The sequence below is a fragment of the Medicago sativa genome, chromosome 6 (genome assembly GCF_051527215.1).
Source record: "Medicago sativa cultivar Bolivia chromosome 6, Bolivia_mono, whole genome shotgun sequence".
NCBI lineage: Eukaryota > Viridiplantae > Streptophyta > Magnoliopsida > Fabales > Fabaceae > Medicago > Medicago sativa.
Window position 1 is genome coordinate 11,428,226 of NC_140754.1, and position 25,132 is coordinate 11,453,357.

The following is a 25,132-nucleotide window of genomic DNA, read 5'->3' on the forward strand; positions in this document are numbered from 1 at the left end:
TATACTTATGCAATCAAAATATAATCTAAATTATACTTTACCTAACCTTTCACACATGTCCTATACAAATAAGTTATGGGAAATGCTAACTTGTTACATTCTCTCGACATGAAATATTTTGTCACATCTAGTTGAAGTAAGAGAACTTCCCATATGGTCAATGATTAAGAACGGTGAAAGAATCAGTCTTTAATTACATCAATCCTCTGGAAGAAAAAAAAAAATTTCTTTGTTCGCATATTTTGATTATAGTTGGTCTTTAAAATATCGTTTTAACAAATGTTGACGAATCTTTTGTAATTCTGAGAGAATGTCGAATTTGATATTATTATTTTTTATCCGAGAATGTTGAATTTGATGATAATCACAATAAACCTCTTGCTTCGATGACAAATGAAGGACATTTCATCAAACACGTGAATGACAAACTTATAATAAGTTAAAAATAACGATAAACAGTAAATGAGTAGTTGTCATTTTGGTCCGTGTAATTAATAGCTACCATAATCCTTCAATATATCAAAATTTCAAAAAAGTTGATGATTTGCACTCTATTAGTCCAAATAACTCATGACGTTAAAATAATCCCTCAATAATGTTGACAATAACTTTTGTATTACAGGGATTGATATCACAATAAGTAAGTATTTATAGAGATTGATACAACAATGATAAGCATGTTAGACTCATATAACAATATTAATTAAACATTTTGACGCGATATTTTATTTTGATTAAAAAATGAACAATCATAACTAATCGTTACGTCTGATCACTATTATAACCAAAAATTAATATCTTACATTCATTCAATTAATAGCAAATGAATTTAAAATGTTAATTTTTACTTGAATTCATTTTAGGGACCAAATAAGATAAAAGCATTTTTGTCTTATTTTCTTCTTCTCAAACCCTGCCTTCGTCTCGTTTTTCACATTCTTCTTCGGTTGTTGTTGTTGGTGAGAATTGATCATAAAGAGAAGCGATTTTGTATTCACCCTTTCATATTCAGATTCGCTTCATTCTCCTTGCAGATTTCGTGGATTCAATCATTGTGAGTTTTGTTTTTGTTATTTCATTGTTACATTAGTGCTTATGAAATCTACTTTCAAATTACACAAATAGTTTTAAGACCTTGTTTGTATAATCCCCTTAATTTACAGCTTATAAAGAGTCTGTTTGGTAAGACATAAATTTGAGTCTATGGCTTATAGCTTATAAGCTTGTATGATTAAAAAAAGACACGTTTGATAACTATCATTTTTACACGAGCTTGAGTTTATAGCAGTTTTTTTATAAGGTAATTCGAGTAGTTTATTGCTTATCACTATTTATCTCAATAAGCTATTTGTCATTTGCTATGATTTCATCCTCTGTAAGCTAGCTTATCAGTTATCTACTATTTTTTACCCAATAGAGCCAAAGTCAAATTGATTATTTGATAAAGCTTAACTTGAAAATTGTGGAACTGAGAGGCCTTGTTTTCATAAGTGCTCTCAAACAAAGTCACAAATGCTTATGCTAGTAGATAAGCTCAAATAAGTCAATCTAAATACTAGACCCTAAATCATGTTGTCTTCACAATTTTTGATATTGAGGAGAATGATGCTTAAATTTGACTCATTTAATATTGTAGTAGTCTAAGAGGGCTTCTCTAGCACATAGTAACTAACTTAGGGTCCGTTTTTTTTTTTTTTTTGAAAGAAGGGTCTGTTTGTTATATATTTATAAAAAAAAAAAAGACTTTTTCTTTGTATTTCTAAAAATGTTTTTTTTATTTTAAAACTTACTAAATATTAGTATGTTATTTCAAACTTACTTGTTATAAATTAAAAGAGATATTTTGGCATTCACTAACTTAAATATTCATTGTTCGAGATTTTAAATGATAAAAATTCCATATTCATTCTTCGAAATTTTGTTTTCAATTACAAAATGTTTTTTTTTATTTTAAAACTTACTAAATATTAGTATGTTATTTCAAACTTACTTGTTATAAATTAAAAGAGATATTTTGGCATTCACTAACTTAAATATTCATTGTTCGAGATTTTAAATGATAAAAATTCCATATTCATTCTTCGAAATTTTGTTTTCAATTACATTTTTTACTTTACATCTTTGATGCCATTCAATTACATTTTTTACTTTACATCTTTGATGCCATTTACATCTTTGATGCCAAGATTCATGCTTTCTACTAATGTGGGACTAAATCCCCTCGAGTGTTGGCCGCTAAGCTAACACACCCCCTCACGCTTCAGCCTGGCCCAATGGGCCTGAAGCGTTTCTACTTACTAATGTGGGGTGGGACTAAATCCCCTCGAGTGTTGGCCGCTAAGCTAACACACCCCCTCACGCTTCAGCCTGGCCCAATGGGCCTGAAGCGTTGATGCCAAGAGTCATGCTTTCTACTTACTAATGTGGGACTAAATCCCCTCGAGTGTTGGCCGCTAAGCTAACACACCCCCTCACGCTTCAGCCTGGCCCAATGGGCCTGAAGCGTTTCTACTTACTAATGTGGGGTGGGACTAAATCCCCTCGAGTGTTGGCCGCTAAGCTAACACACCCGCTCACGCTTCAGCCTGGCCCAATGGGCCTGAAGCGTTGATGCCAATACTTACTAATGTGGGGTGGGACTAAATCCCCTCGAGTGTTGGCCGCTAAGCTAACACACCCCCTCACGCTTCAGCCTGGCCCAATGTGCCTGAAGCGTGTGGGACTAAATCCCCTCGAGTGTTGGCCGCTAAGCTAACACACCCCCTCACGCTTCAGCCTGGCCCAATGTGCCTGAAGCGTTGATGCCAAGATTCATGCTTTCTACTTACTAATGTGGGACTAAATCCCCTCGAGTGTTGGCCGCTAAGCTAACACACCCCCTCACGCTTCAGCCTGGCCCAATGGGCCTGAAGCGTGGATGGACAATGCAAGCCCAACGATGGACCCGAGGACCCGATAGGCTCTGATACCATGTAATGAAAATCGAGGCCTAACTCATCCTTATAATACTTGTACGGTGAGGAGTGTCTCCTCTTTATAAACTTTTCTCAAGAATCCTATCTATCCGATGTGGGACTAAATCACCTCGAGTGTTGGCCGCTAACACTATTTTCTTTCAATTACTTTATTTTTTTTCTTCAATTTTGATGCTCTGATTCATGCTAATGGTTTAATATCACAGTTCTTCACTATCATTATTTACCACAAAAAAGAAACATTATAATGTAAATCTTTATAATTGAGATATTAGAAAATAGATAATCAAATCAAATAAGATAAAAGCTCAAATTCATTTTTGTCTTATTTTCTTCTGTTAGTTCAATTTCAACCCTAGCCGTACTGTTATAGTACTTCTCAAACCCTGCCTTCATCTCTTTATAATTTGATTCTTTATAAAGAGAATCGATTTTTGTGTATTCACGAAATGGGTTTTGAACTTTAAAGTAACGATACATTGAAAACGCGAAGAGACTTCTTCTCCTCAGATTTCACACTTTCATATTCAGATTCGCTTCATTCTCCTTGCAGCTTTCGTGGATTGAATCATTGTGAGTTTTGTTTTTATTATTTGTTTGTTACATTAGTGCTTACGAAATCTACTTTCAAATTATTTGGATAATCACCTTAATTTGCAGCTTATAAAGAGTCTGTTTGGTTGAGTCTATTGCTTATAGCTTATAAACTTGTATGACTAAAAAAGACGGGTTTGATAACTGTCATTTTTACACAAACTTATAGCTTATTTTCATGAGTTTATAGCGATTTTTGATAAGCTAATTCGAGTAGCTTATATTTATTACTTTTTATCTCAATTTTACCCCTGTAGTCTTAATTGAAAAAAATAAAAATACATTTTTTTTATGTTTTCATATTCATAAGCTACCTCAACTGTTAATTTTACCAAACGCTACAAATTCAATGAGCTAGCTTATTTGTTATTAGGTATAAACTAGCCTATAAGTCATTTGCTATAAGTTCGTCCGCTATAAGCTAGCTTAATATTTATCTACTATTTTTTACCAAAGAGCCAAAGTCAAATTGTTCATTTGATAAAGCTTAACTTGAAAAATGTGGAACTCAGAGGCCTTGTTTTCATAAGTGCTCTAAAACAATTTTACAAGTGCTTATGCTAATAGATAAGCTCACATAAGTCAATCCAAACAAACCCTAAATCACGATGACTTCACAATTTTTTATATTGTGCAGAATGATGCTTAACTGTGACTCATTTAATATAGAAGACTAATATGGCTTCTCTAGCACATAGTGACTAACTTGGGGTCAGTTTGTTACAAATTTTTTAAAAAAAAAAATAAAGACTTTTTCTTTGTATTTTTAAAAATTATTTTTTTGAAAACTTACTAAAAAATAGTACAAGTTAAAAGAGAAATTTTGGCATTCACTAACTTAGATATTCATTGTTCGAGATTGAGAATTGGTCTCTCTCATATTTTCTGTAATGAGTTTGTTCTTTTAGGTTTCCATTATGATTGACCCTCAATTGTGGTAAATGGTAATAGACATTATAAACTCTGATGTCGCGCCCCAAATTGTGGTAACTGATAATGGACATCATTAACCAGCGCAGTTTGCTTATGCCATGTTGACAAACAACTAATTTTGTTTTCAATTTCAATTTTACTTTGCATCTTTGATGCCAAGATTCATGCTTTCTACTATTGAACTGTTTGTATTTGTTTAGGGTCTTCGCTATCACTATTCATCATGATACTATTTTGTTTGAGCATAAATTTTAATTTTGAAGTGATATTTATGTGATTTGCCCAACCCCGTACTTGATTGATTTATAAATCAAAATCACTATCTTAACAAGTATCAACCATTTTGCTACCAACTGTTATGTTTCAATTACTTTATTCTTTTTCTTCAATTTTGATGCCCTGATTCATGCTAATGGTTTAATACCACACTTCTTCGCTATCAACTTTACACTCATTTTAGATTCTCTCTTGTTGTTGGGGTTTCAGGTTTTCAACATCATTGCTACGATGGATATCCATCCGATTAAGAATCAATGTCAGTCCAATCCGCCATTCACGCCGGTGTTGATTCCTGACGAACTCATCGCCGAAATCCTATCGTTCCTTAGCGTGAAAACCATCGCGCGATTCAAGTGCGTGAACAAGTCATGGAACAATCTCATCTCCAATCCAACTTTCACCCAAATGCACCTTAAGAAGTCGCTACAAAACCCTCACTTCATACTCACTTCAACTTGGAATCACCCTGTAAAGCATGTCATATCCTTACCTGTGCATCGTTTACTCGAGAATGAGTCAGTCATTGTTGCCGGTGATACTTGCCACAATTTGAAAAAGGAAAGTTGGCAGGTCGTTGGCTCCTGCAACGGATTGCTCTGTTTGCTTTTCAATTCTTTCTTAAGAGAACACACAAGGTACCGGTTCTGTTTATGGAATCCCACAACAAGGACAATGTCTGACGAAATAGGGGGTTTTTGGGACTATAGGTCTTTAGTGGGCCATTTCAAGTTCAGTTTTGGTTGTGATTATTTAACTGGAACATACAAGGTAGTGGCACTTTATACAGAAAGAAATAAAGAGAAAGAGATCGAGAACGAAGGTTTATGGAGAAGCAAGGTGAAGGTTTTCAGTTTGGGTGATGTTTGTTGGAGAAAGATTCAAAGTTTTCCTTTGGTTCCTCTTATCTGGAATGATGGTGTGCATTTGAGTGGAACGGTTAACTGGCTAGCTATTCACGGTGACTATGATGCAATTTCTGATGGAGAAATAGTTCAAGCCTCAATTCCTCATGTTGAGCAATTTGTGATTGCTTCTCTTGATCTTTCAACAGAGACATACAACCGGCTTTTGCTTCCAAAGGGTTTTAATGAGGTACCATGCGTTGAGCCATCTCTTCGGGTTTTGATGGATTGCCTTTGCTTTTCGCACGATTTCAAGAGAACCGAATTCGTTATATGGCAGATGAAGGAGTTTGGAATCCAAGAGTCTTGGACTCAGTTATTTAGATTTGAATATGTTAATCTTCAAATGCATAATCTTCCGATCTATGACGACTGGGATTTACTTGGATACATGACATGTGATACTCCATTGTTACCTTTGTACCTTTCGAAGAATGGAGATACATTGATATTGACAAATGATGAAGACAAAAGAGTAATTATCTATAATCGGAGAGATAAGAGAGTAGAGAGAATTGGAATTTCCAACAAAATAAATTGGTTCTCCGCCATTGATTATGTTGAAAGCTTGGTTTCGACTCATTGGAAGTAAGTTCTCTTCTACCATTTACAATTGTTTGAATCTATGGTTAATTCATGTATGTTATTTTAAAATCTTTGGCATGTTATAATAACATGTGTAAATATTTCATATGATAGCTTGGGTTGATTATACTGGAGAATGATTATTTATTGATCATTGTTATCGGTTTGGAAATCTACTGGATTAAATGAATTTGTTTTGATTTTATATTAAATATAAGCTAGAAGATGATTCTCACGAAAGAATTTGTTCAAAACTCTTGCCTGCATTTTACAGAAAAAAGTTAACACAGGTGAAACTCCCACTGATTTGGAGTTAAAAAACCCTTATTAAAACAAAGTTGAAGGTAGGATCCTAGAAAGAGGTTGGTGAGCAAGTGGGAGACTTATACAGGTTCATTGCACCTGTTGTTCAGTAGATAGATCAGAACAAGAAAAACCATTTAAGTTGAATAGACAAAGTAATCCTAAAACAATGTTTCGGGCTCAACTATCTATGTCTTTTAAGCTATATTCTTCTTGATCTAATTTCATTTCCCCCCCAATGCACACCCATGCTAATTTATATGTGAGAATTATTTTATCTATATACCTAGTTATAATTGATATTGTAATAATTACGCAACCTCGGTAAAGCTTGTGATACATGCTTTGATTCATGGCATCATGGTTGAAGCTAATTTCTTTCTTTGTAATGAATATGGATGGACTTTCTATTATAATTATGCATTCATTTCTGTTTGTGTTTTTATTTTATGTTTTGTGTATTGTTGGTTCACTTCTAAGCTAATGGATATTTTTTTAAATTATAGGTCAGGAGATATGGATGAAGAGGAAGATGAAGAGGGGAATGAAGAGGAAGATGTAGAGGAGGAGGAGGAGGAGGAGGAGGAGGAGGAGGAAGGGCATTTATTATGAAAGGACGACGATCAACCAAGTGACATTAATCTTGGGGTTGATGGAGTGGATGATTTGTGCTTAGATTATGATTATGTATTATGACAAAAATAAAATAGGAATGAAGTAGGAAATAGTAATCTTTACTGTCATCTTGGTTTTTTTTGGGTTTGAAAACATGAACTTTGAACAGCCAGCGTACTTTTGCATTTTCATTTCGATATATGACTTGGATCTCTAGTTATATATATTTGCTTAATCGAATTGTTTTTTTTTTTTTTATCACTTTCATATCTAGCTTATACAAATTATTGTTCACTTTTTTTTTTTTGAAGGACAAATTATTGTTCACTTGTTTGACTCAAGAATGCTAATATTTTTGTTTCGAAGATGTATGTAGTGAATCCAATGAATTGTTTTTGTAAGCTGAACTCTCAGTTGCTTCGCAGTTTTAATAATTTTCCTATGGTATGCAATTCAGCTTTTGTTCTTCCAGTTGAACCATTCTTGAATATGTATGGACTCTTAATTTTCACATATTATTTATCGATGACTGAAGCCAAGTGGTCTTCATGAACTCTTATCTGCCTGATTGGAGATGGAAAATGTGAATGTCGTTAAATTCTTCAGGGACTATATGCACCTTTTTCTGCAAGTAGGGTTATGCTAACAAGTTTGCATAGAAGAATCATAATACGGTTGCAATAAAAGTAGGGTTGATATTAAACAATCATAGGTACATCGACTCAACATGAGTAATTTAGTAATAGTCAGACACATTTCAAACAAATTTATTGTTCCAACAATTGTTTTTAATACGTGATTATTGTAAAACACTCTTATAAAAAGGGGAAGAGGGAGTATTTATTAAAATGCTTCTATTCTTCAACATTTTTAATTTTTAATTATAGTTGCATCTTGTTGACTTTGCAATCAAATCCTTGAAATGACTTACATTTTAATAAGGGTTAATTATGTTTTTGGTCCCTACAAAATTGCGACCTTGTAAGTTTAGTCCTTACTTAATTTTAATAGCATTTTTAATCCCTACAAAAAATTTCTACACTCAATATTAGTCCTTACTCAATCCAAATTTGTTTAATTTATGCTTAAACTCTTAAGTTTTTCAACAATTTTTTACAGGCGTGTTAAGAACGTTATTAAAAGTTCCTCCGAAAAAAATATCGCAAAAATTTGATTTCTACGTCCATATTTTTGTTACTTATATCTTAAACTTTTGTAGTTTTAAAAAATTCATATTTAATTTATTTCATGTTAAAAAATTATAAATTTTAGTAAATGAACCTTTCATAGTGTTCTAAACTTGTATAAAAAGAATCGTTAAAAAATTTAAGAGTTTAAGGATAATTAAACAAAATTTATTTTAGCAGGGACTAAAATTATAAGTAAATTTTTTTTTGTAGGGATTAAAAATGCTATTAAAATTAAGTAAGGACTAAACTTACAAGGTCGCAATTTTGTAGGGACTAAAAACATAATTAACCCTTTTAATAATTAAACTTGAAACGTGATGGATATTATATTATTATTCACGCAAATCTTTGGTGAATATTAGACTATACCACCCAATTTTTTTTATTCTTCATGACTTTCAATTTCAATCCATAATGCACTCTGCTTGATGGTAATGGTATGGATGAAAGTTTCCATTTCAATCCATACTTTTAGTAATTTTGCTTTTCTTGGATTAATTGGTTGAAAATCGAAACATGTAGATAGGAGTCACCTTTTTTTTAAAAATATTACTGAAACGGCCAAAGATTTGACGTCAATGTTAGGAAGATGACTCAAACGCTTGATGGTAATGGTATGGATAAAAGTTTCCATTTCATTGTTTGTAAATTGAACAAATTGGTCTATCTATGAAAAAGTTTTTGTAGCTAAGTTGTTTGGTTTGTTACTAAATGAAATAGAGTGCTTGCTACTTCACCCCTTTTCTCATTTTAACTCCACCGGGTTAGAAATTTTTTTATATTAATGAATTAGATCGAAATATGGTTTACGATAGAACATTATAGTGTAATTCTATCCACGTAGCCGACCCCATCCAGTGGGATAAGGCTTGGTTTCTGTTGTTGATTTTAAACCGACTGTTTATGTTTTTGTACCGGTGCTCGACTGTGTCCATGCAACATTTCTATGACAAATTTAGCTGCATTCTCTGTGGTTGTTGCAGATTCATTGAGATTCACATCTGCATTGTCAGTTGGATTAGCAGTTGTTTTCCTTATCATAGCTGTGGGGATCTCAATTATCAAGATTATTAGCGGGGGCATTGGGATTCCCAGACTCTTCCCAATCATTACTGATGTAGATTCTGTTTTTGATCTATTCACTGTAGCTCCTGTGCTGATGACTGCCTACATCTGTCACTTCAATGGTAAGAAAATCTTTGAAATGTTTCCTTCGAACCTGGTTGCGCTGTTTTAATGTTTTTATTAGTCATGATCTATAAAGCATTGAGACAGACACTAGACACAACACTGACACGCTGGTAATAATTTTAGAAATAACAAAATTAAATGTAATGACATGCATATTGGACACCGGAAATGCCTTCAATTAGAAGTGTCGGTGCTACATTTTTTTAATCCAAAATCCAATAATATACAACAACATGATGAATAATAATATACATTTTGTAGTTTACACTTGGTTGCTTGAGGATTCCTCACGGATACTTGGGGTCGTGCGTACTTCCCCTACTCTATGCTCTTCGGTGTACTTACTGACAAGCTTCTTTGGGTTCCTTCTATTTGGTGAAGGAACTCTTGATGACGTGCTTGCCAATTTTGATACTGATCTTGGAATTCCTTTCGGTTCTGTGCTCAATGATGCTGTTCGTTTGAGCTATGCTGCGCATCTTGTGCTTGTATTTCCTGTAATTTTCTACGCATTGAGACTCAACGTAGATGGTCTGATATTTTCCTCATCAATAAGGCCTTTGGTTGTTGATAACTTCAGATTTGCATCAGTTACTATTGGGCATGTTGTCATTATCTTCCTCGGAGCAAATTTCATACCGAACATTTGGGTTATTTTCCAGTTCACTGGAGCAACAGGTGCTGTTTGTATAGCATTCATATTTCCAGCTGCAATCACTTTGAGGTGAGTTTGGTCATGAATTCATTTAGTTCTGAGATTCATGTCCAATATAGATATACAATAAAGATTCGTGTTGATTGGATCTATTTTCGTATCAAATCAAAACACGACTTGCCTGTATCCTAAGATACTGCTGATAAATATTTCCGCGAATGATGGATTCCTAGGAATTGCTTTTGTTCATATTTCCCCCTTTCTCATTCCTGTCATAAAGGACGGGAATCTTATATAACGAATGATGCTTTTGCATATGATTAATCAACTCAGCAGTTATCATTAATCATTTTCTTTTCCTACAGGGATCGTTACAACATAGCAACTAAAATAGATATGATTCTGGCTGTCCTTATGATAGTGCTGGCAGTTTTGTCAAATGCCGTGGCGATATACAGTGATGCTTATGCTTTGATCAACGAGAAGAAATCATAATGTGAGTGATTTCTTGATTTGATAGCTTACGGTACATATATTTCCAAACTTTCAGATTAAAGGAACATAGCTACCATGTGTACAAATATTCTTCAAAAGTGTGCGAAGGCCTGCAACATGTTCAACCTTGTTTATAATAGAGTAGGGTTATATGGACATCGCAAGTCTGACGCCGTATATGGATGTGGTATATAAACACGCTCAACTCAACTGCCGACATGACTGAGCGAAAGAAATAAAAATACCAAATTGTATATTTGTACAGTGTCCGACAACATATTTGTTGTCAATATTTAATTCTCTTGTAATATGATCTTTGATGTTGTACATGTGGAGGTTCTTATTGAATGTGCCTCCTTCTTATCCTTTATAACTGTAAGGGAGGTATTTGTTGGCATTTGTAAGCATTATTACTTGCTAAAGGACTGAAAGAATGGTTAAGTTCATGAATTTTTATGTTTCACAAAAAGAAATTGAATAATGGATTTGAAAATGTATGACTTGTTAATGGTTTGTTAGGGATAAAATCTGTTGACCAAAACCAAAGTGACAGCCAAAGAATGCACAAGTTTACTTTTTCAACAAATCAACAACCCAGCCCAGACACGCCTCAAATCCTCTATAGATACAAGACTAAATTCATAATAGCCATTTCCTATAGTGATCATCTTCCATTGTTCCAGAGGATTTCATAGTTTGGATAACTTATCTCGCAAGTCACTATTTTTTATAGTTAAATCTCCTTTGGAGATCAATATGGCATGAGTTTACTTATTTTTTAATACTTTAATACCTATTCTTCTTCAAAAATCTTGATTGCAATCGCTGATGTGAGTGTGAATTTGAAGTCTTACATTGGATTATTGCATTCGCTGATGTGAGTGTGAATTTGAAGTCTTACATTGGATTAAAATGCAAATATTGAGCAGCATACAAGTTAAAGGACCCATACACCAAAGAGAAATGTTACTTGAACAAATGTCTTGATGTATCATATATATTAAAGCTCGATATCTAACCTATGGGCCGACTAATTCAAGTCGTTCAATCCCATCGTCCACTTGCACAAGGATTCAGTTTGAAACTCTAGCATCGTCCATTTACATCAGAATGCCACTTAATTTAATTTAATTTAATCACATGAAGGTTAGAAACTCTATTACGATAGAAAATGAGTTAAATATGTTTTTCATCCTTATAAATATACCAATTTTTTGTTTTAGTCCCTCTTAAAAATTTCTTCACCTCTTAGTCCCCAAAAAAATTCATCTTCACTTTTGGTCCCTCCTTTAAGTAAACTCATGTAAAATTCATATTTTACCTCCTTTAAGTATACTCATATGTAAAATTCATATTTTTGAATAAAAATTTACAATTTTTTTATAATATTATAAGATTATAAATATACCAATTTTTTGTTTTAGTCCCTCTTAAAAATTTCTTCACCTCTTAGTCCCCAAAAAAATTCATCTTCACTTTTGGTCCCTCCTTTAAGTAAACTCATGTAAAATTCATATTTTACCTCCTTTAAGTATACTCATATGTAAAATTCATATTTTTGAATAAAAATTTACAATTTTTTTATAATATTATAAGAATCTCTCCAAAAATTTGATTTTTTTACAAAAACTTGAATTAAATATGAATTTTTATATTTTTTGCGCTTAAATATTCATATTTAATTAATTTTTGGTTAAAAAATTCTAATTTTTTTAGAAATATTTTTACAATATTATACACATTTCTACACACTTTTATTGAAAAATACAATGACTACACGTGATTTGTCTTAAAAATGGAGACCGAAAGTGAGAATTGAAAATTTTATAGAAAACTAAAAATTGAAGGAAAATTTTAGAGAGATTAAAACGAAAAGTTGATATATTTATAAAGATATTTAACCTAGAAACATTATAAGGCAAATTTTTATTTGATCATGATATTTATTTATTTTTTGGTAGAATTTTAAACAAATTTTTTAATCAAACAAAGATAAAATAACTATAAACATAAACTCAAAGAGATGGGTTTTGGGGTATTCACGAAATGGGTTTTGAACTTTAATAAAGTGACGATACATTGAAAACGCCGCGACGAGATTTCTTCTCCTCAGATTGATGTTCAGATTCGCTTCATTCTCCTTCTCCTTGCAGATTTCGTGGATTGAATCATTGTGAGTTTTGTTTTTCTTATTTATTTGTTACATTAGTGCTTATCAAATCTACTTTCAACTTTCGCAAATATTTTTAAGGCCTTGTTTGGATAATCACCTTTATTTACAGCTTAATTTAAAAAACGTGATACTGAGAGTGAGAGGCCTTGTTTTTATTTGTGCTCTCAAACAATGTCACAGATGCTTTTACTGGAAGATAAGCTCAAATAAGTCAATCTAAACAGGCCATAAATTACGTTAACTTCACTATTGTTTATACTCCAGAAAATGGTGGTTAAATGTGACTCATTTATTAATATAGCAGTAATCTATGAAGCACATGCACGGACACATCGACACTGATCAAATTTTAAGAAAATGACATGATTCAATGTAATTACAAGTGTCATTTTTGGTGTCGAACACATAGTGACTAACTTAATCTGTTGTGCAGTCGCTAACTGATTCCAAAATCAGTTATATTACTCTAGGTATAAATACAAGAATATGAGAATCGGTCTCTCTTTCTCTTATTTTCTGTTATGAATCTGTTCTTTTAGGTTTCTATTATGATTGAGCCTCAATTGTCGTAAATGGTAATAGACATCATAAACTCTGATGTCGCGGCGCAAATTGTGGTAACTGGTAATGGACATCATTAACCAGCGGTTTTCTTATGCGATGTTAACAAACAACTAATTTTGTTTTCAATTACAATTTTACATTGCATCCTTTATGCCAATTCATGCTTTATACTATTGAACTGTTTGTATTTGTTTAGGGTCTTCCCCATCACTATTGATCATGATATTGTTTTGTTTGAGCATAAATTTTAATTTTGAAGTGATGTTTATGTGATTTGCCCAAGTGTTTTTCACTCCCCATATTTGATTGATATGTATATCAAAATCACTATCTTAACAAGTATCAACCATTTTTCTACCAACTGTTTTGTTTCAATTACTTTATTTTTTTTCTTCAATTTTGATGCCCTGATTCATGCTAGTGGTTTAATAGCACAATTCTTCACTGTCATTATTAACCACACAATTTATTTGCATAACTTCAACTTTACCCTCATTTTAGATTCTCTCTTGGTGTTAGGGTTTCAGGTTTTCAACATCATTGCTCCGATGGATATCCGTCCGATTAAGAATCAATGTCAGTCCAACCTGCCATTCACGCCGGTGTTGATTCCTGACGAACTCATCGTCGAAATCCTATTGTTCCTTAGCGTGAAAACCATCGCACGATTCAAGTGCGTGAACAAGTCATGGAACACTCTCATCTCCAATCCAACTTTCACTGAAATGCACCTTAAGAAGTCGTCACAAAACCCTCACTTCATACTCACATCAACTCGGAATCACCCTGTAAAGCATGTCGTATCCTTACCTGTGCATCGTTTACTCGAGAATGTGTCAGTCACTATTGCCGGTGACACTTGCCACAATTCGAAAGAAGAAAGTTGGCAGGTCGTTGGCTCCTGCAACGGATTGCTCTGTTTGCTTTTCGATTCTATCTTTGGCATACACACAAAGTACTGGTTCTGTTTATGGAATCCTGCAACGAGGACAATGTCTAACGAATTAGGTTTGTTTTGGGACTATAAGTCTTTATTGGGCCCTTTCAAGTTCAGTTTCGGTTGTGATTATTTAACTGGAACATACAAGGTAGTGGCACTTAATACAGAAAGTAATGAAGAGAAAGAGACCGAGACCGAAGGTTTATGGAGAAGCAAGGTGAGGGTTTTCAGTTTGGGTGATTTTTGTTGGAGAGAGATTCAAAGTTTTCCTTTGGTTCCTCTTATCGGGAATGATGGTGTGCATTTGAGTGGAACGGTTAACTGGCTAGCTATTCATGGTGACTATGTTGGACTTTCTGATGGAGATATAGTTCAAGCTTCAATTCCTCACGTTGAGCAATTTGTGATTGCTTCTCTTGATCTTTCAACGGAGACATACAGCCGGCTTTTGCTTCCAAAGGATTTTAATGAGGTGCCATGCGTTGAGCCATCTCTTCGGGTTCTGATAGATTGTCTTTGCTTTTCGCATGATTTCAAGAGAACCGAATTTGTTGTATGGCAGATGAAGGAGTTTGGAGTCCAAGAGTCTTGGACTCAGTTATTTAGATTTGAATATGTTAATCTTCAAATGCATAACATTCCGATCAAAGACGACTGGGATTTACTTGGATACATGACATGTGTTACTCCATTGTTACCTTTGTACCTTTCGAAGAATGGAGATACATTGATATTGACAAATGATAAAGACAAAAGAGTAATTATCTATAATCGGAGAGATAAGAGAGTAGAGAGAATTGGAATTTCCAACAAAATAAGTTGGTTCTCCGCCATTGATTACATTGAAAGCTTGGTTTCGACTCATTTTAAGTAAGTTCTCTTCTATCATTTTCAATTGTATGAATCTATGGTAATTCTTGTATGTTATTTTAAAATCTTTGGCATGTTATAATAACATGTGTAAATATTTCATATGATAGCTTGGGTTGATTATACTGGAGAATGATTATTTATTGATCATTGTTATCGGTTTGGAAATCTACTTGATTAAATGAATTTATTTTGATTCTATAATAAATATAGGCTAGAAGATGATTCTCAAAAACGAATTTATTCAAAACTCTTGTCTGCATTTTACAGAAAAAAGTTGAACACAGGTGAAACTCACATTGATTTAGACTTAAAAAATCCTTTATCATAAAACAAAGTTGAAGGTGGGATCCTAGAAAGAGGTTGATGAGCAAGTCGGAGACTTATACAGGTTCATTGCACATGTTGTTCAGTAGATAGATCAGAACAAGAAAAATCATTTAAGTTGAGTAGATGAAGTGATCCTAAAACGATGTTTAGGGCTCAACTATCTTTGTCTTTTAAGCCATATAGTTGTGCCCATTGGTACAGGCTTTGATTTGTGGCTTCATGGTTGAAGCTAATTTCTTTCTTTGTTTACTTACGAATATGGATGGACTTTCCATTATCATTATGCATTCATTTTTTCCGTTTGTGTTTTTATTTTATGTTGTGTATTGTTGGTTCACTTCTAGTCTAATTGATATTTTTAAATTATAGGTCAGGAGATATAGAGGAAGAGGAAGATGAAGAGGAGGAGGAGGAGGAGGAGGAGGAAGGGCATTCATTATGAAAGGACGAGGATCAACCAAGTGACATTACTCTTTGGGTTGATGGAGTGGATGATATGTACTAGATTATGATTATGTACTACGATAAAAAAAGATAATAGGAATGAAGTATGAAATAGTAATCTTCATTGTCATCTGGGTTTTTTTTAGGGTTTGAAAACATGAACTTTGTAAAGCCGGCGCACTTGTGTTTTCATTTTGATATATGACTTGGATCTCTAGTTACATATTAGCTTATACAAATTGTTGTTCACTTGTTTGACTCAAAAATGCTAATATTTTTGTTTCGAAGATGTATTTAGTGAATCCAATGAATTGTTTCTGTAAGCTGAACTCACAGTTGCTTCGCAGTTTTAATAATTTTCCTATGGTATGCAACTCAGCTTTTGTTCTTCCAGTTGAACCATTCTTGAATCTTGAATATGTATGGACTTTCAATTTTCACACATTATTTATACATATACTTTAATTTTAAATTCAAATAATAGAATGAACTGATCTAAACCCAAATTACAAATCAAATCATATAACTACAACAAGAAATGCAAAAATCATAGAAGTAAATAAAAACTATACAATAGATATTGAAATGCAAAGTTAACCAATACTTTCCTCCTATGTTGGAATAAGAAAACTTGTTTGTTCCCCATATTCAAAACAACCAGAAAGATTCACCATAATAAGGTGAGAGGTTACATTTGGGTGACTTTCCTAATTCCTAACTAAAAATTTCTCCCATCGTCATTTATGACACTCTCATCTAAAAACATATTAAATCACCAAATCTCTCAAAGTTACTGATTATTTTCCGTAAGTAAAGGGATGGCTCGAGATGGTAGTGTTGTGGCTCTAGATGGTAGCGTTGTGAAGAAGAAGACACAGTCTATTATACACTGAATTCTCACCAAAATGTCAAGAAAAACACAATTTTATTCACCATCACCAATCAACAAATTCACACATTGAAAGAAAAGCTAACTAACCTCATCAGCGGTGATAATCGCCTTGATATGCTGAAATACAAAATCATAACAACAAAATAAGAAACACAAACAAAACCTAATTCATAATGATTTTTTTTTTAGGTTTTGTTTGTGTTTCTTATTTTGTTGTTATGATTTTGTATTTCAGCATATCAAGGCGATTATCACTGCTGATGAGGTTAATTAGCTTTTCTTTCAATATGTGAATTTGTTGATTGGTGATGGTGAATAAAATTGTGTTTTTCGTTACATTTTGGTGAGAATTCACTGTATAATAGACTGTGTCTTCTTCTTCACAACGCTACCATCTAGAGCCACAACACTACCATCTCGAGCCATCCCTTTACTTACGGAAAATAATCAGTGACTTTGAGAGATTTGGTGATTTAATATGTTTTTAGATGAGAGTGTCATAAATGACGATGGGAGAAATTTTTAGTTAGGAATTAGGAAAGTCACCCAAATGTAACCTCTCACCTTATTATGATGAATCTTTCTGTTTGTTTTGAATATGGGGAACAAACAAGTTTTCTTATTCCAACATAGGAGGAAAGTATTGGTTAACTTTGCATTTCAATATCATTTGTATAGTTTTTATTTACTTCTATGATTTTTGCATTTCTTGTTGTAGTTATATGATTTGATTTGTAATTTGGGTTTAGATCAGTTCATTCTATTATTCTTAAAAATCATGCCAATGCAAACTCCACTAACCAATGCACAACAATTCTTCCCAAATCCACTTTTTCCTCTTCCTTCTCTTTTCAATTTCCTATACTTATTTTCCTTTTCTTTTAAACAAGATTCAATTTCCACAACTTCCTTTTCCATACCAAAATCTTCAAAAGAATCCTCAGCATCTTGAAAATAAAATGTTCCATTTTTCCCACCACCGCCAACATTGCTCTTTTCCTCAATTTTCCCCACCCCATTTCTTCTAAATAATTTCTCAATAGCCTTCTCACCAACAAATTCAGGGAAAAGCTTATCCGGTTTATCGAAAACAATCATACCATTCTCATCAAGTGTCTCATCATTCAAACAAGACTCATTGAAAGAAGATGTAGAATTAGAATTAGAATTGGATATAGAATCTTTGTCGAATTCCGGATTTGAAAATGTTGTGAAATGTGAAATAGAATCCTTGTCTCTATCATTAAAAGAATTCTTCAATGATTTGAACCTTTGGTAACATTGGTTCAAATGTGGATTTGATGATGGGTCAGATGATTCAAATTCAGCATGTATAAGGTTTGACATGAATGCAAATTTTTGTTCTATTTCTTCTTGTGAATGTGGATCACGTAGTATTCCTTCTGTGAGAATTGATTCGAGTTCTTTGAGTTTTGCTTTCAAAACCAATTCAGACATTTTTTGAGTGACACAAAGGCTTTTTGTTTTTTGAAGTTTCGGTTACTTGTGTGTGTGTTTTGAATTTCAAAAGTGGGTGTTGTGTTTGTGAAAATGGTCTAGAAGTTTTCTATTTATACATGGTAACCGTAATCTCTACAAGCATGCATTCCCTCAAAAAAAAAAAAAATATGCATAGAAGAATCATAACAAGGTTGCAATAAAAGTAGGGTCGATATTAAACACAATCATAGGTAATCGACTCAACATAATAGTAATAGTCAGACACATTTCAAACAAATTTATTGTTCCAACAATTGTTTTTAATACGTATTTCTTGTAAAACACTCTTCTTATAAAAAGGGGCAGAGGGAGTATTTATTAAAAGAGAAATGATATTTTGACAACTACTTTTTGACAACTTTTAGACAACTTTCTCTCTCATACTCACATGATGTTGTTATCATCTCTCTTCCTTTTTCTCTCACCATTGTTTTTGACCAATAAGAAGTGAGAAAAACAAGGTTGTCAACAAAGTTGTCATGTCAAAATATCATTACTCTTATTAAAATGCTTCTATTCTTCAACATTTTAAATTTTTAATTGTAGTTGCATCTTGTTGACTTTGCAATCAAATCCTTGAAAATGACCTACATTTTAATGATTAAACTTGAAACGTGATGAATATTATATTATTGACGCAAATCTTTGGTGAATATTATAATATGCACCCAATTTTTTTATTCTTCATGACTTTCAATTTCAATCCATACTTTTAGTATGCACTCTGCTTTTTTAAATAGATGAAATGGCAAACAAACTCGCACACAACTGTAAGGTTTTAAAGTAGAACTCGAATGAAGGTGTCCAACTTAACAACATCGGCATTTCAAATTTAGATAGGTCGTACGAACCATCAAAAAGAAGAGAATTGCAATAATATTTGTGATTAGTATTTGTCGTCCATGAGGTGTCAACTCAGTGGTAATGGTAAGAGTTTGACCTTATAACCGATGAAAGATTTTTTTAAAATGATCATTAATAAATGATTATTGAAACATATTTGTCTCCATCTTTCTCTTGCTTCAAATTTTCATGCCTTTGTTTTGTTTTTCGGTTGCATTTTTGTAAGATTTCTTGAATTATGATTCAATATAGTCTTTGACAGAATGTCAAAATGCTAATCTGAAATTTAGAGAGGGAGAAGTCTTTTTTTTTGAAGGAAGAGAGAGAAGGAGAAACTTGAAAACTGAAAATGACAATTGAAACTCTTGTAGATAATAGCAAAACAAGGAAGAATAAGGAAGTTGTTGATGGAATGGAAATGCACCTTTGTTACCTAAGGCACAAGAAACAAATGTTGATTTTCATGAATTTAATGGAGCTTCATTTTCTGGAGCTGTTTTCAATTTGTCAACCACAGTCATTGGTGCAGGGATCATGGGCTTGCCTGCTTGTATCAAAAAGTTGGGGATGGTGTCTGGTCTTCTTGCCATATATAATCCTCGCAGAATTACTAACAGAGAAGTCAATTGAGTTCGTGATCAGGTTTTCGAGGGCAGGGAATCTTTCTTCCTATGGAAGTCTTATGGGGGATGCCTTTGGGAAATACGGAAAAGTGTCGGTGGAGATATGTATTGTAATCGGTAACACTGGTATGCTGATTCTAGCGTTTTAAAATTATATGGATGGACTTTTACTGTTATCATCCGGTTTGGTTTTGTCTTATTCTGTTTTGTTTTGTTCAATGTTGTAGGTGATGTGATTTCAGGAACAACTATAAGTGGAATTCACCATCCTGGTATACTTGAAGGATGGTTTGGTGTCCATTGGTGGACCGGACGTACATTTGTTCTTGTTTTTGCAACACTTGCTGTGTTTGCACCTTTGGTGAGCTTTAAGCGGATTGGTAAGTAATTTTGCTTTTCTTGTATTAATTGGTTGTCGGTTGAAAATCGAAACATATAGTTAGGAGTCACTTATTTAACAAATTATTACTGAAACGGCCATAGAATTGACAACAATGTTAGGAAGATGACTCAGACGCTGGACGGTAATGATATCGAAACATGGTTGATGAAAGAACATTAGTCTAATTTGATCCACGTAGCCGACCCCACTCAGTGGGATAAGGCTTGGTTTCTGTTGTTGTTGATTTTAAACCGACTGTTTATGTTTTTGTACCGGTGCTCAACTGTGTCCATGCAACTCTTCTTCGACAAATTTAGCTGCATTCTCTGGTTGTTGCAGATTTACTGAGATTCACATCTGCACTGTCAGTTGGATTAGCGGTAGTTTTCCTTATAATTGCTCTGGAGGCGTTGAAATTCCCAGACTCTTCCCAATCATTACTGATGTAGATTCTGTTTTTGATCTATTCACTGTAGCTCCTGTGCTGATGACTACTTACATCTGTCATTTCAATGGTAAGAAAATCTTTGAAACCTTTCCTTAGAACCTGGTTGCGCTGCTTTAATGTTTTTATTACTCGTGATCTATGAAGCATTGAGACAGACACCGGATACAACACTGACACGCCGGTTATAATATTAGAAATAACAAAATTAATGTAATCACATGCATATCGGACATCGGAAACGCCTTTAATTAGAAGTGTCGGTGCTAAAAAGTTCATAATAGACCTGTGTAATTATAAGTTGGTTATGTATTTGCATGAAAAAGGTTAAGGTCTTTTGACTACTTAGTCCATAAGCATAGCCATATTCCAAGTCCAACTTATTTGAAAATAAACCATGAGTCTCAATTTTCGATGAGCTAAAGAAATTGAAATCCAGAATATTTTGGTTACTGATCTTGGAATTCCCTTTGGTTCTGCGCTCAATGATGCTGTTCGTTTGAGCTATGCTGTACATCTTGTGCTTGTATTTCCTGTAATTTTCTATGCGTTGAGGCTCAACGTAGATGGTCTGATATTTTCCTCATCAAGAAGGCCTTTGGTTGTTGATAACTTCCGATTTGCATCAATTACTATTGCCCTTGTTGTCATTATCTTCCTCGGAGCAAATTTCATACCTAGCATTTGGGTTATTTTTCCAGTTCACTGGAGCAACAGGGGCTGTTTCTGTAGCATTCGTATTTCCAGCTGCAATCACTCTGAGGTGAGTTTGGTCACAAAATTCATTTAGTTCTGTAATGAATTTTTCTTTATAGTATGGTTTTACTTTTATTGTTTGTAATGGTATCAGAGTTCTAATATACTTATCTTTCCCTTAAGTAGTTTTATAAAAGGTTTTATGTTCATGCTTTTGCTGATGATTAATTAACGAAAAAATAACTATTAAGCATTTTCTTTTCCGTCAGGGATCGATACAACATAGCAACTAAAACCGACATGATTTTGTCTGTCCTTATGATAGTGTTGGCAGTCTTCTCAAATGTTGTGGCTATATACAGTATGTTTATGCTTTGATCAACAAGAATTGAACTTAATGTGAGTTATTTCTCGATTTGATAGCTCAGATTACAGGTATTTCCATAGTTTCAGATGATAGGAGCATAATTTCTAGGGTCCGACGGTTTGATTATCATATAAACAAAGCAACCATCTGTACAAATGTTCTTGAAAAGTATGTGAAGGCCTGCAACATGTTCAACCTTGTTTGTAATAGAGTATTGTTATTTAAACATAACAAATCCGTCGTCATATTGATGTGGTATAAAAACATGCTCAACTGTCGACATGATTGAAAGAGGAAAAAATAAATAAAAACACGAAATTGTATATTTATACGGTGTCCGACAACATATTTGTTGCCAATATTTAATTCTATTGTAATATTCTTTTAGATGTGGTAAATCTGAAGATTCTTATTGAATGTGCCTCCATTTCCCAGACTTCATATCCTTCATAATTATAAGGGAGGTATTTGTTGCCATTTGTATGCATTATTACTTGCTACAGGACCGATAAAAATCTGGTGACCAAAACCAAAGTGATAATAGCCATTTCCTATAGTGATCATCTTCCATTTTTCCAGAGGATTTCATAGCTTGGATAACTTGTTCGCATGTCACTAGTGATAAGTGTGAATTAGAAGTCATACATTAGAGTAGATGAAGAAGTAGATATTGAGCAATATAAGTTAAGGGACCCATATACTTAATATCTTGAGGATTTTGTGAAGATATGATGTCAAAACTTACTTGTGTGGTTATTCTTGTTAACAATATAGATAATCATATAGAAAAACAAAGGATTAACAAAGACGGCTAGGGTTTCATTGAATACCAAAAACGAAGATATTAACAAAGACGTCTATGGTTTCATTGAATACAAATAGCATAGCTCATTACTTTATTATCTAACGCCTACCCTCAAACTCATGATGCATCACAAGAAGCATTGCAAGTTTATCAAACAAAATACGAATAACATACTAAATAATATATACTAAACTTGAAAACAGTGAACAATGTGTATTTCTCTGATTTTTTTTATCCAAAAAAACTCATTAGTCATTAAAGTATAGTTTAAACTTTAGTAAAAAAGAAGTATATAGTTTAAACTTCTAATACATTTTATTTTTATCTATTTCTTATTCACAATATTATTGACGAATATTTTAAACTCTACTATAAATTATGAAGCTATATATCCAAAAATAAATGTATTGGAAAAATTTATTAAAGTTGATACATAAGGTTATTCAAAATTGAATTTTATATTCTAAAATAATAATGTAAATATCATATATCTAAATTTAATTATCATTGACATCAAATTAATCCCCATTCTGAAGTGAAGTTATGTTGAGAGAAGGAAAAGAAATAAAATAATAAGTGACAATTATTATGCTACGGAGGGAGTATTTACCTATCAAGAGAGCATATATTTTCTTTCAAAAAAAGAGAGCAGATATTTGTTTATCGTAGTACGACGTTGTTTTGTTTGTTGTCTTTGTGCGATGTTGTTTGTCTTTCTTGTCTTGTTTAGCTGTTTGTTCGGTTCAAATTGTCGGACTAACTTTAATCCAGAGCACATCCAATCAACGACTTTGGAGTCCCCCAATGTTGCAGATCTGGATGCCTGACTATTCCGGAGACTTGAATATAGTTAAATTTATAGGCTTATGTACTTTGTCATTTTATGCTATTAACATGGATGTCACGAGTTTGTTCGTAAATTCATCATTTTTGTTTGTAGTGAATTTATATCGGATCGATTCAATATCCATTTTAATGAATGAATATCATATACTTTTAGTCCAAAAAAAAAATAACGTATACTTTTGTCAAAAATAAAAGAGCGTAAATTTAAACATGATCAAAGGAGAGATTAATTTAAGCTTCTCTTAGTAAAAAAATTGTATTTTATTTCATTTCATTAAGACAAGAAGTTTTTTTTTGTGTATTCTTGTATAACCTTTTTTGGTGAGTGTTGCATGAATTCTTTGATACAATAGTATAATGTATTTTACTGTGAATATATTTATTTTTTTGACACAACCGTGAATATATTTATAAAATGCATTTATTATGAATATTTTATTATAAATGCTTGTGATCGTATGGCATTGTTTGATTCCTTTATAAATTACAATTCGCACGAAAATATCGCCACCATTGTACCTCAACAGCTGGTCATGTAAGAACTAGTTGTTGCAGGTTCGATCCTCGGCACCCTGAGCGCAAACTCCAAGCAAATTAATTATGAGGTACTTTAAAGTAACCTCTCTTTTTATATATTTTTTCCCACTAAAACTCTTTTTATATATTTTTTCCCACTAAAAATATTGCCACCATCGCACCTCAACACTGGTCATGTTAAAACTAGTTGTTGCAGGTTTGATCCTCGGCATCACAAATCCAAACCGACTCAAAATCATCATAACTAATGAGGTACTTTAAAGTAACCTCTCTTTTTATGATTTTTTTTCTTCTACGAAATACATTTATTTTTACCTAAATTGTCGTAAATGTTTATTTTGTCACTAAGTTGTTGTGTAATGGATAAGAATACCAACATTTGAACATTTTTTAAAATCAATTTTGATCTAAATTGTTATAAATGTTTATTTTATGTCAATAAATTGAGTAAAAAAGATATGAGTAAAGATGTGAGTTATTGTCCTCGTGAGCACAGCTCAGTTGGCAGGGACATGCATTGTAATATGCAGAGGTCGGAGTTTGAACCCCGGACACCCCACCGTACACCTTCAAAAAGGTGAAATCTAGCCACTAGTTTACTTGACAAAATAAAAAAAAAGATGTGAATATTTAAAATATTTTCGTACTTTAAAATTAAAATCAAATATCTCCATCATTGTATCTTTAAATAATAAGTAAATAAAATTGTAACAATTGTGTGAAAAAGAAGGAGGTGTGTTGATGAATATTTTTTTGAATTTCAATTTAGCATTCCGAAAATACTTCTGCGCTAGTTAACTAGCGCAAGTGTAAAAAAACGGGACTTAAATTTTACACTTGCGTGACTTAAGTCACGCTGCATGAGTTAACTCAAACAAAAATTAACACTTACGTGAGTTAACTCACGCTGTATTGTTTTTCATAAAAATTAGAATCGCCTTCTTCTCTATTCCTCTTCTCTGTTCCTCAAGTACAACACACCATAAAAACAACAACACAACACAAATTCATCATCTTGTTAATCAATTTGTACATTGTATTCATCCCAAACTCAGAATTTTTTATATTAAAAGATCTTAGAAATTCATTAAAAAACAACACAACAACAACACGACCCAGATTATTGTTATTTCTTATTTTCCTTATTTCATCGCAGCA

The 25,132-nt window shown here is 32.9% G+C and overlaps 2 protein-coding genes, 1 long non-coding RNA gene and 2 pseudogenes across 9 annotated transcripts in view; all 5 read left to right on the forward strand.

Annotated features, from left to right (window-relative positions):
* The first annotated feature begins 917 nt into the window (after positions 1-917).
* On the forward strand, positions 918-7,426 carry LOC146912815 (F-box/kelch-repeat protein At3g23880-like). 2 transcript variants are annotated; one of them, XM_085716147.1, is made up of 4 exons: positions 924-1,054; positions 3,445-3,548; positions 4,989-6,271; positions 7,078-7,426. In XM_085716147.1, exons 3-4 carry the CDS (start codon positions 5,010-5,012, stop codon positions 7,181-7,183), a joined length of 1,368 nt encoding a protein of 455 aa, XP_085572273.1. In that variant the 5' UTR covers positions 924-1,054; positions 3,445-3,548; positions 4,989-5,009; the 3' UTR covers positions 7,184-7,426. The 2 variants fall into 2 exon arrangements, with proteins under 2 accessions (XP_085572272.1, XP_085572273.1); XM_085716146.1 differs by lacking the exon at positions 3,445-3,548 and having other exon boundaries at positions 918-1,054.
* Positions 924-16,361, forward strand: LOC146912816 (F-box/kelch-repeat protein At3g23880-like). Of its 5 annotated transcripts, none has more exons than XM_085716151.1 (3): positions 924-1,054; positions 13,974-15,264; positions 15,964-16,361. In XM_085716151.1, exons 2-3 carry the CDS (start codon positions 14,003-14,005, stop codon positions 16,034-16,036), a joined length of 1,335 nt encoding a protein of 444 aa, XP_085572277.1. In that variant the 5' UTR covers positions 924-1,054; positions 13,974-14,002; the 3' UTR covers positions 16,037-16,361. The 5 variants fall into 5 exon arrangements, with proteins under 5 accessions (XP_085572277.1, XP_085572274.1, XP_085572278.1 ...); XM_085716148.1 differs by lacking the exon at positions 924-1,054 and adding an exon at positions 12,732-12,890; XM_085716152.1 differs by lacking the exons at positions 924-1,054; positions 15,964-16,361 and adding exons at positions 12,732-12,890; positions 15,535-15,906.
* Positions 9,323-10,717, forward strand: LOC146912817 (amino acid transporter AVT6A pseudogene; annotated as a pseudogene).
* A 3,261-nt stretch (positions 16,362-19,622) lies between the features above and the next one.
* LOC146912818 (amino acid transporter AVT6A-like) overlaps positions 19,623-25,132 on the forward strand; it is a 37,443-nt pseudogene continuing 31,933 nt past the window's right edge. Inside the window, exons 1-2 of the transcript XR_015013143.1 lie at positions 19,623-20,031; positions 20,103-20,276. The product of XR_015013143.1 is annotated as an amino acid transporter AVT6A-like (transcript). The remainder of the gene's footprint in view (positions 20,032-20,102; positions 20,277-25,132) is intronic.
* Positions 21,219-22,222, forward strand: LOC146912819 (uncharacterized). The gene is made up of 2 exons (XR_015013146.1): positions 21,219-21,486; positions 21,689-22,222. It is a non-coding gene; the product is annotated as an uncharacterized LOC146912819 (long non-coding RNA).